General features: G+C 38.2%; 2 protein-coding genes across 2 annotated transcripts in view; one reads left to right on the top strand and one right to left on the bottom strand.

Annotated features, from left to right (window-relative positions):
• The first annotated feature begins 231 nt into the window (after positions 1–231).
• On the top strand, positions 232–16,788 carry EIF3J (eukaryotic translation initiation factor 3 subunit J). The gene is made up of 8 exons (XM_019725318.2): positions 232–412; positions 499–605; positions 7,746–7,800; positions 8,298–8,389; positions 11,928–12,042; positions 13,921–14,082; positions 15,292–15,365; positions 15,710–16,788. Exons 1-8 carry the CDS (start codon positions 364–366, stop codon positions 15,839–15,841), a joined length of 786 nt encoding a protein of 261 aa, XP_019580877.1. The 5' UTR covers positions 232–363; the 3' UTR covers positions 15,842–16,788.
• Positions 16,789–17,380: 592 nt separating this feature from the next.
• SPG11 (SPG11 vesicle trafficking associated, spatacsin) overlaps positions 17,381–18,109 on the bottom strand; it is a 76,872-nt gene continuing 76,143 nt past the window's right edge. Inside the window, exon 40 of the mRNA XM_019725312.2 lies at positions 17,381–18,002. Coding sequence (XP_019580871.2) covers positions 17,822–18,002 — 181 coding nt within the window. The 3' untranslated portion in view covers positions 17,381–17,821. The remainder of the gene's footprint in view (positions 18,003–18,109) is intronic.

Genomic DNA, 18,109 nt, shown 5'->3' with positions numbered 1-18,109 from the left:
TCCCCACACTTACGTTTCCTTACCGGGTCTCAGCCTGGCGTGGCCATCTCCTGGCCGCTTCGTCTCTCTCAGCCCCAACAGTCTCCAGGACTGTCCGGCGTCGCGGGCACTGGACACTGGGACACGCCCTCCCACGCGACCCCGGCTCCGAAAGCCACGTCCCACGCCCCATTCCCGCGCGCGCGCGCGTCACCACCGCCGCCGGCGCCGCCGGCAGAGGGGCGGGGCCTGGGCTCCGGCGTAGAGTCAGCCACGGTCCCAGCCTGCCCCGCGCGGGCCAACGAGAGCAAATCCAGTGACTCACCGCCGCCGCGCCAAGTCCTCGCTGGCTCTCCGCTCACACACGCTCACACCCGGCTCGAGATGGCGGCGGCAGCGGCAGCGGCAGCGGCGGGGGACTCCGACTCCTGGGGTGAGGAGAAGTTCCGGGGGAAGGGCCCGGGCCGGCGCTGGCCGCACGCCGAGGCAGGCACTAACGTGGTTCACTCTCTTCCGTAGACGCGGACACGTTCGCCGTGGAAGACCCGGTGCGAAAGGTGGGGGCCGGCGGGGGCACCCCCGGCGGAGACCGCTGGGAAGGCGAGGACGAGGACGAGGACGTCAAGGTGGGTGCAGGCTGGGGTTCCGGGCAGCGCCGGAGCGGGCTGACGCGGTCTGGGGCGGGGTTGCTCGCCGAGAGGCGGGCGGGTGGACTCTGGGCCCAGGGGCGCCGCCCGGGCCTGCGGGCCGTGAGTCCAGGCACGAGCATCGAGCCCAGCGGTGTCCTCCTTCCCCTCCGCACGCGGGCCACATGGGCCAGAGACGGGCAGTGTGGCCTTTCGGATTTCCTTGGCGAGGGCGGCAGCGGTGGCCCCGGCGTTTCTTTTAAAAAGGTCGGCGCCCCGGCCTGGATCCCACCCGCCAACTGGCGACGGGAAGGTGACAGCAGCGGCCGGGCCAGCCCACGTGCAAACTTCGCAGTCTGGGGCTGCTCGCCGAGGTGAGACTGGGAAGTTGGGTATTGCGCCTCCATGGCTACCATATGGAAAAATCTTACAACCCACCGGCCTTTTTGAGCTGAGGTCTCCCCAGGGCTAAAAATTCATTTATGTCTCCGAAGGCCCGTTTGTACAGTTTGAACAAGTAGATGAGTGAAATATTATGGCTTAATTATAACCTTTTTCCGCACGAGAAATAGAAGCAGTAAAGTGAAATAACTTTTAGCCTCCCTCCCTGTACACTGGTAAAAGGATGAACTGAGTACTGAGGTAGCCAGAAGTTATTGGTCAGAAACCTGGGTAGTCCACACAGCAACCCTGAAAAATGTAGAGTTGACAGAGTGACTTATTAATTTACACACGAACGTCGCCTAAGGAGATAGCAAGGTGGTTAGAGTAGAGAGAGGACCAGTTTTTTGTTTTTTTTTGTTTTTCTGTGTCTTGTAGATTGTTCTTGAAAATTCCTGCGGGGCTCATCTGGCTTCAGATGAGATTATGACTACTGTATTTTTTAATAGTTTCAAAAGTCTCAAGCCCAGAATGTTAAGACTCTTATTAACAGAATTCTCAAAATCGTTCATTTTGTACAGATAGTTTTATATGAATTAGAAAATGGTATTTTGTGGTTTAGATTCATTTAGTGAATATTTTACTTTATTCTACCTTTCAGCATATACTCAGAGCCCTACAAGTCCTTCTGCTTGGTTTGAAAAAGTTTAAGCTAGATAATCAGTGTTCACTTAATATTAATACTGCTTTTGTTTGGATTTTACCCTTTTCTCCTGAGTCTGCTGAGGTGAATGTCCAATTTATCGAACAGCCTGAGGTTCAGGAATGATGGGAGCTTTGCACACACTGGGTTAATAAATGAGTACTATTGTGAAGCTCTTTCTAGTTAGATGTAGTATAGACTTGGGAATGGATTGTGTTAACAGCTTCATTGCAAGATACTAGTTACCTCTACATTGTAGGGGATTTTGTGTTGAGTCTTTAGTTCAGAGTTGTCCTTTCACTTTTTCTATGCATACTGGATGCGGCAGTTAAGACATCCATTATGAAAACGGGGAATAAGTTATCAAATGAAAAGAAAAGATTAGAGAAATGGGTGGATGGAGGCGGAAATACCAGAAAATGAAGTTTGAATGGAGTAGTCTGCACTGATATTATAAAGTAGACTGTCTGAGATTATTGAACCTAAATTGTGTCAATCCTGATAGATATAATTCTGACCACTTGGAACTAATTTTGGTGATTTACAAGTTGTAAGGGACCATGAAGGTCTTCTTGTCCAGTCACTCTTTCAGGCACAATTTCTTTTATACAAATAGCTTCTTTTACATAAACTTTGAAGTTGACCTTGGAGAAGAAAGCTAAACTTGTTCGTTTTATTTCTGAGTTGAAATTTTGGTTTATTTCTGTTGAGTCTCTCCAAAATTCCCAAGATACGGTATCCATGTAGTAGTTTGATTCTTGGGCTCTGCAATCAGACAGACTTGGCTTTATATTGTTATTGTTGGCTCGATATTTTCTGTATTTGTGGTCATAAACAAGTTTTCTAATCTTTCTGTTCTAGTTCCCCAGTCTGTAAATGCCATCATTATAGGAGCTGTCTCAGGGATAATTTACATTTTAGTATGTGGAGCATTAAGCAGAGTTGCCTGGGACTTGGTAGCCACTCAAATGTTAATTCTCTTTTACTTCAAGATGTCTTAATTTTTCTGGCTAATGGAAGTATGCTTAGGTGTTTAGATTTAGTATCTGGGGTTTATTTTGTGCCATATTTTGTGATTTCCTAAGCTCAGAAGGAGTAAGTTCGCTCCACAGTAGCTGTTTACTGTGAAGTTTGTGTTCTGAATAGAATGGCCATGTTTATCGAGCAAGTTTTTGATTGTTCAGAGGTTACCAATCTAGAGTTAAATTTTTGTCACCTTGGACAATAGTAATACTGAATTTCTTATTTCTAATGTTTTAGTACCTAATCCTTTTGTAAAGAGATGCACACAATGCTTAGTTTCCATGAGGTCCAATAATCATAGTCCTTAATACAATATGTGAATTTTTAAGTCTTCAAAAGGTATGTAGAAACAGTAAGTTCTTCAGTTTATGTCAGTATCAAGTGTTTAACTTTAAAGAATATAGATTTAATGTCATTTGTAATGTCCTGAGAAATGAAAATTAAGATCTTTGTTACAGTAATTTGCTCCAGTAGTTTACTGTCTTTCCATAGACATTATAGCATTTTGCTGCCTCCTTGACTATTCAAAAAGCTGGCAGTGGCAGAAGTGGATTTAGGTGAAAATGTAGAATTGCTAATATTCATGGGGTGGGGGTAAAGCCTATGCTTCTTCCCAGTTATAAAAGGTGAGAACTAGGGAGTGTACTTTCCTGCCACTTTGGCTTTATTATACTTTTCTTACTATACTGATGTTATGCAGAGGCAGTGGGAGGAATTGTTCACTTGTTACATATCACTGGACTCCTTTCCCGTTGCTGGAATGATGTGTAGGCTGTGTTGACAAGAAGGCAACCCACTTCAAGCAGGGACAATACAAGTTTTACTACATTTTACTAGTCTCCGAGCATTTCGATAGAACAGATTAGAAGCTAGATGTATTCAAAGGGTGTAGAATTTGTTTTGTGAAAACTTCTCCTGGCTGTGTTCAAGTATTTCAGGCATTTGCTTCTATAATGTTATTATAAAATTTCTTAAAAAGATCCTAGAGAACTGACTTAGTTGAAAGCTGCTTGCCTCATCCTACCCATTGAACCATCTGTTAGGACCCTATGTGGGATGATAGCTTAAATCTACCACAGTAAAGACATTTTTCAAGCATTGGAAACAGCATATCTGAAGATCTGTATTTCAGAGAAATGGGAGATTGTTGGGAACTACTCAGAAGGTGGGCATTTTGCGAGCAAATGGGAGTATGTGTAACTTACAAAAAATTCCAAACATTACAGAAGTAGAAAGAAAAGTTTAATAAACCCATGGTCAGTCTTAATTCTTATATAGCCCCACTTACTGCTCTCCTCCCCCAACCAGATTATTTTGAAGAAAATCTCAATTATATCATTTCCATATCTTGACAATTTTTATAAATGTAAGTTTTTAGTTAGGAAGCATGTTTGTTATTGAAAAATGTTTACCTAATGTATTTGTCATGCTGGACCACTGAAAATAAATAAGCCACTTGTTTAGAGGTCTGTGTCTTGATTGTGATCTTGCTTAGCCAGGAATTTAAAGTGAAATTGATTCATAACGATTTTGAATATGAGACAGGTAGGCATTGCGATGGGATGCAACTGAGTACTGAGCCATCATACATAGTAGGATGTTAAAAACTTAATGAATTGAGTTAAATGAATGACTTGGCTTCTAGAGATCAGCATAGTTCTGAGCTGATGGAAGAACATTTGAACTTTTGAAAACTGAACTTTGCTGGGAAGTCCAGCCTTGCCAGGAACTCATTACAGAGTTCTGAGGCCTCGCAGAGCAGGTCAGTATAACTTACGGAACACCAGTAAAAGGCTTTTTTCCTGCCAGAGGTTGTGCTTTATCTAAACTAACTAACGAAAAAAAGGGGGGAAGGATTGTATGTTAGTTAGTGGGCTGTTGCTATGGGGCAGAAGAATTTTACTGCTCTTTTGAAGCTACTTCTATTTGGCGATCTATAAATATATCTTGCTTAAGTTGGAAAGCATTTTCAGCCCTAAATGTGTTCCCTCATAGCATGTGACATTCTGTAGTTGTATATGATAAAAATGACAGACCAGCCAACTACTGGCCACATTGTTAGAAATAAAAGGAAAGCAGGGTTTAAAATTTTTCTGTATTTTCAATTCTTAGTTCAATTGGGAAGCAGGTTTTAAACTTGAAAAGCAGCCATCTCTTTCAGAGAAATGGTTCAAATGATGTAGGGTGTGTATCTGTAGGACAGGAGTATAGATAGATAAGTAAATATTTATAAAAAGCATCTGTTCTAAGCTAGCCATTTTAGGAGGGCAGCCTGAGTGATTCTTTTGGAGATAAATTGGATATAACAGAAGATTTATTGGCTACCAAAAATAACTGGATAAGGAATTTAACTGGATATTGATAGGTAGTTTCTTGAAGCAAATAACCATTTAGGGCTTACTAAATTATAGACTCACTCCATTTTAAATGTTAATTTTATGTGTTTCTCTAGGAATCCTTTTTGCATTTTATCTGAATTTATTGTCAGCATTTACAAAGTCCTGATGTTTACAGAAAATTTGGCAGATTTAGACATTCTACTTTACATTTACTTTTAGGGCACCTGCAAATTTTATAACTAAGGAAACAAAAACTCTTTTAAGTTCCTGGGCAAAGCTACCTGGCCTTTTGCTTTTGGGATTATATTTATTTGGAAATGTGACCAGTCTCTTTTTTGCTGACCTCACTCTGCTCCGTTCTTTAGGGACTTGTCCCCAGTATGGTAGTGACTTCAGGGCAAGACTAGTCTCAAGCTCTCTGGGGTGAGGGCAACAGACAAGAAAGACATGCCTTTCCGTGGTGCTTTTATGAACCGAGGAGCAGGTATGGTTGTTCCCAGGACCTGTTAGGAACCACCGCTTATGCTACTAAAATCCACTCTGTTATGGAATTCTAGGAAGCCTTCTTAGGTCTGGCTCATGGGACAGTTTAACTTGACTGTCTGGGGTAAAGTTTATGCTTTGATGGGGAAACCAGGGACAGGGACTTAGGTGGGACATAGAGTTATTGTTAATGAGATGGGGGTGGTGGGGGTGGTGTTTTACTGGGACAGGGAATTGAGGAACATCAGCATTGAACAGAAATGCTCCTCTGCTGTACCTGTTTCTCTGTGTTGGAGTTATTGGGATTGAGCTGCTCATTTTCAGCCATACCTCTCCCCACTTAGCCTCCCAGTACCTGGGGCTGCTAGACTAGTTTCTGAAAATTAGTAGAAAACTGTCACAGGCAATTTGATACGGTAACTGATAACATTTATAGCTGGGTATTATCTCCTTAGTATGTGCCATCACCCTTCTCTTTGATGGGATTCCCTGCGATTCCAAGGGAGCTCATTCAAAACTAATTGAAAGAACACATTTTGGTGGGGAGGAACCTAGTTTCCAGATAGTTATTTTATACTTCAGGACTCAGGTAAGAAGTCATGTTTACTGTGACACTTTAAAGGAACTTTGGCCCATTCAGGACAGTTTCCCTCACTATTCTTCACTGAGGTTGTGGGATAGCTGTCCCTGGGTCTTAGTGTCCTTGTATGTAAAATTGGTTGATAATTGGTTTATTTTTAGTTCAATGACTGTGTTAGGCACAGAAAAGACTAGAGCATAGATCCACCTTAACGTGCCCCACCCAATTTAGGGAGTGTGTTCCATGAAGCTCTGGGTTAGTTCCTGACTCCTCTTAAATACTGTGCTTCAGTATTATGTAGATTTAATTCATTAACCAGGGTTGTGTTATATGGAATATTGTTTGAAATAACTGAGCCATTGGCTAGAATGTTGGATATTTCTACATTTGGGAAAGTAAGTATAAAGTCCTCAATTTTTTATTTGGAAACAAATGAATTACTTTAAGAGAGACTATTGGTTTGGTTTAGTTGTGTTTTAATCGTTAATGGAGAGCCTTTTTTATGGAATTAGACTAGTTTGATATAAAAGTTCATATGGAAAAACTAACGTGCAAGAAAGACCAGGAAAACATTAAAAAACCTGAAAACTTTCAGGAGGCGGCTAGCCCTAGCCTACATAAAAACATACTATAAAGCCTCTGTAATTAAAGCAGTATGATACTGGTGTATGAAGAGACAATAGACCAGAGGGAAAGGATAGAAAGCAGAAATAGACCAAGTACCTATGAAAATAGAGTATGTGGTAAATGACGGGTTAAAGGTGGATTTTTTAATAAACGATGCTGTGATGACTAGGTACCCATTTGGAAAAAGATAAAATTAGATCCATACTTCACACTATACAAAAGAAACTCCACATGGATCAGGTATCTAAATGAAAAAACAATGAAGTCATATACATGTTCTAGAAGAAAATTCCTTGCTGTAAGAAAATCAAGAGGCAATAAAAGATTGATAAATTTTACTGCATAAATGTAGTGGGGTGCATAGCACTTCATTGGGGAAACACTACAGGCATTTCCATTAAGAGAAGAACAGACATTATATCTGCTGCTATCGACAGGTTTAGCTAGTGCAGTTAGATAAAAGCAATCAACTGTGAAGGCATAAGAATTGATAAGAAGTAAAGCTTTCTCTTGTTTGCAGATGATATGGTAGTATACCTGGAACACCCTAGAGAATCAATGATAAAACTAAAGTAGTAAGGGAGCAGGATGTAAAATTAACATATAAAAACTAATAGCTTTTCTATGTACAAATAATAACCAGTTAAGAATACATAAAAGGAAAAAAACCCTATTTATAATAGTAACAGAAGATGAAATACTTGGGAATAAACCTAAAGAGAAATGTGCAAAACCTCTAGGAGAAAAACTTTAAAATAAACACTCCTTGAAAAATAACAGACGTCGCCTTGAACAAATGGAAAGACAGCCCTTTTTCTTGGCTCGTGCAGCTCTACATTATAAAGATGTCAGTTCTCCAGCATTAATTTATAAATTTAATGCAGTACCAAAAATAAATAAATGAAATACAACAAGTTTGTTTCTGTGGAGTTAGACAAGTTGATAATAAAGTTCACATGGAAAAGTAAACATGCAAGAATTATTAATGGAGGTCCTTTCTTTAGGATAACTGGGATGATGAAGAAGATGAAAAAAAAGAGGAAACAGAAATAAAACCAGGTAAGCCACTGGGGTTCCTCTATGTTTGGTTTTCTATCTTGTTGAGCATCTGGTGCTTATTTTAAGACAATTGACAGAATGCTCACAAAATTGAAAATTTTGGTATTGAGAAACCAAACATCCTTCCATTCCCACCTTATTCTTTTCCTGCGTCTCTTTTTCTCCTCTCAAAACATAATCAAATTAGATGCTTGCTGTTTCTTTGTTTGAGTGCTATTGTAAGGAGGAAAGAGTAAAGGGTATGGCATCATAGTTAAATGATCTAAGTCCTGCCTCAAGGACTGGGGAAATATGAAGGGAGACAATTGGATCTTAGGGGTCAGGTTAGAGAATTGAAAGGAAGAGCCCCAGAACTTTCCCATTCTTATTTGTCGGAAATCACCATATGAAATTGGAGCTGGGGAGGTTTGGTGTCTTGAAGTACCCAAGTATGTCCATCTCATCCACAAACTGGAAAATACTCAAGATAACTAATTAAAACATTTCTTTACTTTCAGAAGTCAAAATTTCAGAAAAGAAAAAAATAACAGAGAAGATAAAAGAGAAAGAACGGCAACAGAAGAAAAGGCAAGAAGAAATTAAAAAGAGGGTAGGTACTACTCATTTTCCAAAATACAGAACTTTCACATCAGTAGTGGTAGTGTCTTAACCGGTAGCAAATATTACCTAGCAATTGGAAGGGGTTTGTAAAGACTTTAAATGGACACCACCAGATAAGTGAATCCTCAAACTGAATTTGTGGTTTTTGCAAAAACCAAGCCCAGAAGCTTTATGTATTAGAATGCCTTTTAAGTTTTCACAAACATTCGCGAACAGTCATGATGATGTAGTGACCACCGTCAGTGATTTTTTTTTTTTTTGCCAGTGCCTGCAGTTCTTTCTAGTTGTGATTAGTCTTTATTTGCATTGTACTTTAGTGAAATACAAAAAATATCTGTTTCTCTGCCATGTGCTGTGTAAGTGTTTTTGTTCTTGATTATTTGGAGCAAGATCAAGAGTACTGTATTAATTTGTTTTCTGATAAAAAACACATTTACGTAATTCAAAAATAAAATATTAAAAAGCACTTCTATCACTCATTTATCCTGTTTCCCTCTATCCCATAAGTAAATGTTGGTTTATGTCTACAAGGTGTCTTTATGTGTTTGGCTACAATTATATATTCTTATTCCTTCCCTTTTTAAATAGTTTTTCACCTTGCTTTAGTTTACTTAATATATTGTGGCGATCTTTCCATATCAGGTTATAGAGAACTTCCCCTCCTTTTTTATTAATACTTTTCATTAATAAAAATTTCAAACAAAAGAGCAAAAGTCTCAAAATGAATAATCATATACATCACCTAAATTTAACAGTTAATGTTTTGCCACTTTTGCTTCTATTCTTTTTCACTAAAATATGATCAAATAACAAACTTTATGCATTTTACAATTGTCCCAAAATGTGTTTTACATATGGTTTGCTCAGACAAGGACCTTGCATTGCATTTGGTTGTTAATGTATCCTAAATCTCCTTGAGCGTTTCTCTGTCTTTCTCTTTAAAATGACATTGACTTACTGAAGAGAGCAGGCCAGTTCAGGTAGAACATCCCACCTTCTAGATTTGTCTGATTGCTTCCTCGTAGTTACAAGTTCCTGTACCTTGGGAGTTAAGTCTGAAAGTTTGATTGGATTCAGATTAAACACTTTAAGTTGGAGTACTTTAGAGGTAATGCTGTGTGCTTCATATTGCATCATATCACATCAGAGCCATGTAATGTCTGTCCTATTCTTAGTGATGCTAAAATTGATCACTGGGTTAAGGTGGTGACAGCCTGATCCTTCTAAAATTACATAGTTCTTCTTGGAGGTAATCCAGTTTCATCTTAACTTCTCACCCAGTAGTTTTGTATCGTTGATAATCATTCCCTAATTACTTCACAAGGTATTGCAGAATGGTGATTTTTCTCATTCTGTGACTTTTCTTCCATTTTTTTATTGGCTGGCTTCTTTCACTATTTGGTTACTTTGGATATGGTTTGTACTAGAAAGGAAGAGTAAAAGCTTAATTCCTTCTTTTTAATTATAAATTTTCAGAGTAAGGAGGGGGGAGTAGTAACTTCAAGTGGTGGAAAATGAGGGATTTTGTGGGTTTTTAAAAAGTTTTGAGTAAATTTATGGACTTACAGGTTTTTATAAATTCATTGTGTTCTACTAAGGTACGGTGATTATTCTTTTTGATGCTCAGATTGCCCCAACTTTGGCCAGGGAAGTCCCTTTAAGTAGTTGCTATCTTTATCCTTCTGACAGAACTCTAATAGTCTTTGAAAGCTTCCTTATTTCTTGGCACAATAAGAAGTGCCAGGCTCACCTAGTAAACTCTCTTCCTTAAGCCTGGAATCAACTTCTGTGAGGTTTCTTTTAGTGGGAAATGATATTTAGAGGCCAACTCTAGGTACTTGTAGTACTCAGTATTATTTGGGTGGCCTTGCCATCTAGACCCCTTTTCATAGATGAAGCTAGGAAATTGTGTGTGTGTGTGTGTGTGTGTGTGTGTAATCGTTGGTTTATATTGATATTTTATTCTAACAATCTTGGTTTCTAATGTTAACATAATTGTTTTTCTGCAATACCAATATTGCTAACAATGTAAGCTACTGAATGAAGTTTAGGATTTCCTTGCAATTCTTACTGGGCTTGGAATATATCCTACTAAGGATGTATAATTATATCCTGGATTCTAAAGTCATTTGAATTATCTTTCCTGTGTGTCATGTCTAGGTTGATGATGTACATTTTTGTTTCAGTTTGCAATTTTAAGGTTTTCATTTAATTTATTTTTTAAACATGAAATATGTTCAGAAATCAAAAGTTGTGTTGATTGGATATTTCTTGGTCATTGAAGTTAGAATTATATTTATTTGTATCTTGATATTAGTCCCTAACATAAACCTTAGTTTGAGTGTACTCAGTTTATCTTAGGCCAAGTACTGAGTTAAGATACACGTATATTTCGTTTTGAATGCAGGAAATGACATCCAGGTCTACTATTACAGTTAAGTCAAAATATTTCCCTTTTTCTTTCTAGAAAGTACTGTGAGGTTTCCTAACTAGGCATAGTAACTTTCTCACGTCATCTTCTCCATTACAAATAAAATGACCTATTTCAGAAGTTGACTTCTGTGTCAAAATCTTTAAACTGCACAGGTATGGATAACCATGAATGGCACTAATTCCCGTCACTTTTTTCCACACTGATAAACATTATTGACAATTTCTCCTCATAGAGTAATACATATTTGTTGTGGAAAATTCTATCACAGTACACAGAAATGATATATAGTAAATTATTAACTGTCTTCTCAGAGGAGTGTGATTGGAATATAAGTGACTTCTATTGTGTGTTTTTAAATTTTAGAATGATAATGTACTACTTTTTAAAAATAGTACAAAGTAATATAAAAAGATAAATAAGGGGAAATGTTTTTCTGATTGTTTGGAAAAAAATATGTTTTTATGTCTGCATAGCATTGTCATGCCATACTTTATGTAATCGTTCTGTTGAACATTTAGGTTTTTTCTAAATTTATTTGAAATTATAAGTAATCCTTTATTGGACATCCTTGTGGTTAAAATTTGTGTGCATCTTTGGTTTCTTAAGATAAATACCGAGAAGTGGAATTATTTGATTAAAGCATATGAAAATATTCTAAGACTTAATACATGTTACCAAGTTTCCCTAAGACTGTTTCAATATATAGTGTTAGCAGTAGTGAGTGTGAGAGTGTCATTTTCACCTTGTCTACAATCTCAATTTCTTATTATTTTTTTTTTTTAAATAAAGGCTATAGAAATAAACCCAGTCTTCCTGGATTCGAATCTCAGCTGTCCCCAAACCAGTTGTGTTAACCTTCTGTTACCACGGGCAGGTTGCTTAACCTCTCTGTGCCTCAGGTTTTTTACCTGTAGTATTAGGATAAGACTATCTAAAGTGTTTGGAAGAAAGCTGAAATACAGTATGTAAACACTTTTATATTAAATGTTTGCTATTTATATGTGCTTAAAAAAAAATTCATACAATACAGATATATTAAGCCTACCCATCATAATCCCAGGCCTTTTAAAACTTAATTTCTGTCTCATTTTAGTTAGAAGAACCTGAAGAATCTAAAGTGCTAACACCAGAAGAACAATTAGCAGATAAACTACGGCTAAAGAAATTACAGGAAGAAGCAGACCTTGAATTAGCAAAAGAAACTTTCGGTAAGTGGGGGCGTGTGTGCAGTGCAGTATCGAGATTCCAGGTGAATACTGTGAAGTCTTACTACAAGTTAGGAAAGTTCAGGAAATACCCCTTTTTTTAAGAAACATGATACTGGCTGATTTAGATACCAGAAAGCAGTTTTTAGTCTCTATATTTGAGATTTCATTACTTAAGGTAGAGTGAGATACATGTTCAGATTTTTTTATAATTATGTTTCAAGTATCAAAAGATTATTAAGATAAAAAGTCATTGGACCCAAATAAAGTATGCTGCTACTTTAAATGTATTCATCAGCTGGATGAAATTTCATTGAAATGTGAGGCCTGTGGCTTTGAAATTTCAATACTGAACTGCCTGTAGGGCTGTCCTGTTGTGTTCGGTCTGGATGAGACTCAGGCAATAGCGTGTTAGTCCCGTGCCGGCTTTCAGCTTTGGCGGTGCCTTCTTGTGCTAAGGGTAGTGTCTTTCTGCAGCCCTTCTTGGCCCTCACCATGCCCTGTCTTTAGGGGGCTTTCGTTTCTCTGTGTCATACCTGCAGCTGTGGTTAGTGCATGAGATAAAGACATGTTCGGGATCCTGTAAATGGGTAAGTTCAGAGTGTACCAGGGGACGAGTTACATGGCACAGAAGATAAAAATAGGAAACAGAGCCAGAGAAAATTAAAACCTCTCATTTTAACCAAATTCGTTGTTGCTATCCCCTATTGAGTACTTTGCAGAGTAGATCTAGTCCCCCCCACACACACACACACCCTCCTCTAAAACAGATCAAGCAGGCTGACTGGAGTGATCACTCTCCTTTCCACGGGAAGTGTGACCTTATCTTTCAGTGGGTCACTAGCAATGTCAGGAGTGGCTGTGGGTGCTCCTCAGCACTGGTGTGTGCTCGGAGTGTCTTAACTGCACTTGTTTCATTACGGAAGGCACTCAGCTTGTGTCGTCATAGGATGGTAAAAGCCACCCATGTGTTTACTGAGAGAAGGGTTATTGCGGTACCCACAAATCCTAATATGGGACACCAATTACAGATGAAAAGGCAAAAATATACAGTCATCATTTGGATAATAGAATTTCAATATGTATTTCATACTAAAATACTGAATCAGTGATATTGTTAACTAATTTACTTGACTACTGAGGAGGATACAGAAGTATACTGTTTCTTAGTCTAGAATCCTTTTAGGACAGATTAATTTTTCTATTGGGATTTAATACATGGTATGCTCCTGCTTAGCTTCTGGAGTTAGCTGGATACTTTGACAGGAACCATCTTTTCTTTGCTGTTTTCCTTCTCTCCCCATTTTACTGTGGGCTGTTTCAGACAAACGGTTAAGAGCATCATTTTGTGCCAGGGACTCCTTTGGTAGTCTCGTGAAGCCTATGGGTCCTTCTTAATATGTTTTTAAATGCATAAAATAAAATAGACTGGATTTTATTTACAAAGGAAACCTGTTATATTGAAATAGGTATCAAAATATTAAAATAACTTGTTCTATAGTAATTAATGTGCTTCTTTATTAATGCATTAAATAAGATCTAAGTAATGATGACTGAAAAACGTTTCAAGATATCTGAAACAACTGTAACGTGATACAAAAGTATTGGATCGCTATTGGGAGCAGTCCAGTTTTGCTAGTACCATTGTGATTTGTTGCCTATTATCAAAATGGAAGGAAATACTAAATTAGAGGTTAGTAAAAATAAAGCTGTAATCTTCTCATCCAGACTCACAGACCCCCCCCCTGAATTCTATTAAGGACTCCAGTGGGCCCAGGTTAAGAAGCTCTGCTTTAGAATGAAATAACGGTTATTCAGATAGCTAATTGGTTTATAAACTTTTAAAAATCTGATATTTCCAGTGTTCCCTTTCTCTTACAGGTGTTACTAATACAGTTTATGGCATAGATGCTATGAACCCATCTTCAAGAGATGACTTCACAGAGTTTGGAAAGTTACTAAAAGATAAAATTACACAATATGAAAAGTCACTATATTATGCCAGTTTTTTGGAAGCCTTAGTTCGAGACGTGTGTATTTCATGTAAGTAATTCTAATCTCTGTCCCCTGTGGGTGGATTTTAGTAAGGGCACATCATACTCAGAAAGATGGAGGTTAACTTTTTGGGAGACGGATGCTATAATAGACTTAGGATTTGCTTTTTAGCAGTTACTGAGGAAACGTTCTGCAAATATACAATGAGTTTGAGTGGTTTTCCGTAATGTTTTTACAGTGGCTTTCCAAAGAGACATCTGAGGTTTTTGGCACAGGAGTTAATAAAAAACTAGCTTATTTTATCTAATTAGATCTTCAAAGGGGCTAGGAAGTGTCTTTGGGGAAATGTTCTCTGGGCATACAAGATTTTATTGCTGAAACCATAGCAAGTGTCTGTTCATTTTACAAATGAGGAAACCTGTGACCGATCAGGTGCAAGTTGCTCAGCAGAGCTGGCACCTGTCCTCTGGTCCATGGGTGTGGTGCCATGGCCTGCGAGGAGTCACATTTCAGGGGCAGGGTGTGTGGGAGTGACAACCTGGGTGATGCAGCACCAATGTGGAAAGATTCGTTTTGTTAGTATTTACTGTTTTTAAGACTGAGAAAAAGGAATTCTATATAATGGATTTTAAATTGAGTTTTCTTTGAGAAATTATTACTAAGTTGGGGGTTCTGAATTTGATCAGGAATATACCCATAGTTGATATTTTTTGTATATACTATTTTTCCTATTTTTGAAGGTGCTCTCTAATCAAAATTGAAAACTTTTTTAATAGTTAAAAACTGGTTGGTGTCTGTTTTCAGCTTTATGGTTTTATAAAGATGAAAGGATATGTTGCCCACTATACAGGCTTGTCTTCTAGTAGGACACTGAGATTTCTGAGATACCTACTATTTTCATTCTAGTTCCTGTGCTAGAAAATAGAGACCCCAAGGGGTGGGAGTGGTCAGCTGGAGGTTTAAGAATGGATGTGTTATGGAAAGGCATGGTTATCGTCGGTGTGTTTAGAGTGGTTAAGGAAGAATGGTAGGGAACACTGAGCTATAAAGACACGTGCAGTTTCTCTTTGGTTGAGCAATGGTGTCTTGCTGAGTTTGCCATTTTACTTTAAATAGTTCTGATTTGTCAGCTTGGCTATAGACTGAATGATTATTATGTCAAACAGGAGAAATTCATGGCCTTTTCAAAATTACTGAAGTTAATGATGGACTAATTAGATTTTGCTTAAAAATTAGTGGTATACTTTTTTCTTTTAGTGGAAATTGATGACTTGAAAAAGATTACCAATTCATTGACTGTGCTTTGTAGTGAAAAACAGAAGCAAGAAAAGGTAAGAACAAGCTATGTGGGGAAATGTTACATTTGGATGGCATTGTAGACATAATCTCAAGTGTAGTAGGAGCCCAATCTAAGAAACTTAAAAGTCAAGCAGTTCACCAATACTGTTTAAACTGGAATAGAACCGGAGTGTGAATGCCATCACTGTCCTTTTGTTTACAGACATGTTCAGTCTTTTCTGAATTAATAGAAGCTGCCCTGGGTTAGGTCTGGGGTCTCCCTCAGAGAACTACAGTTTTCCTGGGACCAGAGGCTTAGGTGTCTGTGAGGGTTGCTATGCCAGGTAAGATGCCCATGGTAGATAAATGTCATAAATTAACTCTCCTTTATCTTTAGCAAAGCAAAGCCAAAAAGAAGAAGAAAGGTGTGGTTCCTGGAGGGGGATTAAAAGCCACGATGAAAGACGATCTGGCAGATTATGGAGGTTATGATGGAGGATATGTACAAGACTTCGAAGACTTCATGTGACATTTTATCTTCTCCTGGTGTCTTTCTGTTGCCCACAATCCCTTCAACATGTAGCACAACTTCCTTTCCTTTCAGTTCTGCCAAATGCTACAATCAGAAGTGCAGTATCTTTTGTGCTGGTTATTTAAATAACCCCTTGACACTTAGGTGCTAATGTGCAAATGAGGGAACTTGGAACTTGCTGCCAAGGGGTTAAAATTGGGAAACTCAGTTGCTACTAAATCATAGTTTTAAAAAAAACAAACCTAATAATGTTGTCATTGTTGCTATCTGATTCTATAGCAGCGGTCACTAAATTGGAAACAAAGGTTGCAACATGACAAAAAATTGTGTAGTATTTACCAGCACCATTGAGTAATACAGCCTTAACCATACCTCCTTGAACTACTTCATAACTTGTCAAGAAAAGCAGTTTGCAACGAGGGCAGTGGTGTGCACCTAGTATTAAAATTGCTTTGTCTTAAAATTGAGCGTGAGGATATTAAAAATACATTGTGAAGAAGACTGCTTATCTCAGAGTGAAGATACAGCGGCTGAAAAGCACTAGTTTGATACTTAAAAATTAAATGACCAAAACCCTCCAACTTTGAAGCTGAAGAAGGTAAACTCTCCATTATTGCATTACAAGCTGTGGAATCTCTTAAATGCATAGACTGTCTAGTTTATCAGACTATTCTACTGATGAAGTGCTTCAAATGGGGGAGGGAAATTCTACCTGTTTTATTTGCCTGATTTAAGTGTCTGAGAAACAAATCTCCTTTGTTCTCCTAGGCTGCAATGGAACAACTTTTAAACAGGGTTTTGGCATTTCCTTTCCTTTATAAAACATGCTCAGCAAGCTGCACCAGTTAACTACAGTTTGGTAAATTGTTATGTTAACAATTATGACATCTGCAATGTTTTATAAAGCAACTAATTTAATAAAATCACTATTGTGAGGACTTAAATTTTGTGTTACCTCCCAAGAGATATTTTTGGAGAGTACAGAACACAGCTCTTGGGACTAGAGTTCCCTATATATTTACAGAGCTTAATAAATGCTTAACAAATAGTTACAGCTTTAAAACAAAAATGATTTGCTGGGCCGTTAATGGTGTCACTCTAAAGCAACAAAGGTATAGGGCTGCCTTCCTCTTATTTATTTGGGAAAATTATTTGGTGTTAGATACTAAGGCCTAATTAAGTACCTAGAAAAACTATTTATTGGGAGTCATTGATCTTATAACTCAGGTTATGGCTGTAAGCATAGATTAAGTGATCTTTTATTATATATTTTAAGCAATTTAACCAAATTTGTGGTTGGAATCATTTGTGTGTTTTTTTTTAAACTGTCACTGACTTAAAAGTAGGGACAGAACAAAAATGAAGTAGGCGCCTCAATCAAAGCTCTGTAGACCACTAAGGGGAAGACAGGACCATCCAAATCATTTGAGGAATTAACAGAAAGCAGTGATTACACAGCAATAATTACAGCAAATAAAGATTGTTTTAAGGCAGACAAGGGCTAAGATTTCCTTAGCAGTTAATAATGACATGCACTGAATTTAAAATCTATTTTATTACAGAGATCAGTTTCTAACTAATGGAAATGTATCATCTGTTCCTTAACTGTAAATATTAAATTCCTTTGAAACTGGAATCTGCAGGCACAGATATTCTTTAATCAATATTGTATCATCTAAAGTAGAAGCCATGCTGAGGAAGATGGAACTTTTGATCTTAATACCAGTGTCTATACAAAATGGTACAGAGGAACAGTCACTTTCATAATAGGAATTTCCTTGTGAAAACTCATTCTTTACCCATAGTTCACAAAGGGCTGGTATGATCAGTTCTGGGGTTTTATAACTTGGACAACAAAGATCGCCAGTGCGTTATTCTACTCTGATCACAAACATCTGTCAGTACCTCATTTCAGTCCAAGAAAACAGGCAACTTGGAGATCTTGGTAGTAACCATGCTCATGTCACCTGTACCCATCTAACCTGCTAGCATGTCCTTTAGACAGCAGCCCGTCTGAGGGTCCTTCAGGAGCACATTTACAACATCATAAAATTTGTGTTCGTATGCCAGCTTGTAATACAAGTAGACATCTTCACAATACGTGAGTAACTTCTTCAAGTTTTTCACAACCGTGTCAGTAGGCTGATGTTGTTTGTATCTAGACAAACCAGAACGTACAGGTTAAGAAACTTATCTTGAGTGAGGGCTGTCAGCTCTGACACGACTTACCTACAAGGAAGGTGCTAGATAGAAGAGAGTCTGGGA

Source organism: Rhinolophus sinicus, linkage group LG03 (assembly GCF_036562045.2).
Source record: "Rhinolophus sinicus isolate RSC01 linkage group LG03, ASM3656204v1, whole genome shotgun sequence".
Taxonomy (NCBI): Eukaryota; Metazoa; Chordata; class Mammalia; order Chiroptera; family Rhinolophidae; genus Rhinolophus; species Rhinolophus sinicus.
This window is presented reverse-complemented; position numbering and strand designations above follow the sequence as displayed.

What these genes read in the sequence shown, in the direction of transcription:
- EIF3J (XM_019725318.2), top strand. Translation starts at nt 364, where the DNA reads ATGGCGGCGGCAGCGGCAGCGGCAGCGGCGGGGGACTCCGACTCCTGG. An exon ending in GGGGGACTCCGACTCCTGGG is followed by an intron (nt 413 to 498) that starts GTGAGGAGAAGT and finishes TCTCTTCCGTAG; the next exon opens with ACGCGGACACGTTCGCCGTG. An exon ending in ATTAGCAAAAGAAACTTTCG is followed by an intron (nt 12,043 to 13,920) that starts GTAAGTGGGGGC and finishes TTTCTCTTACAG; the next exon opens with GTGTTACTAATACAGTTTAT.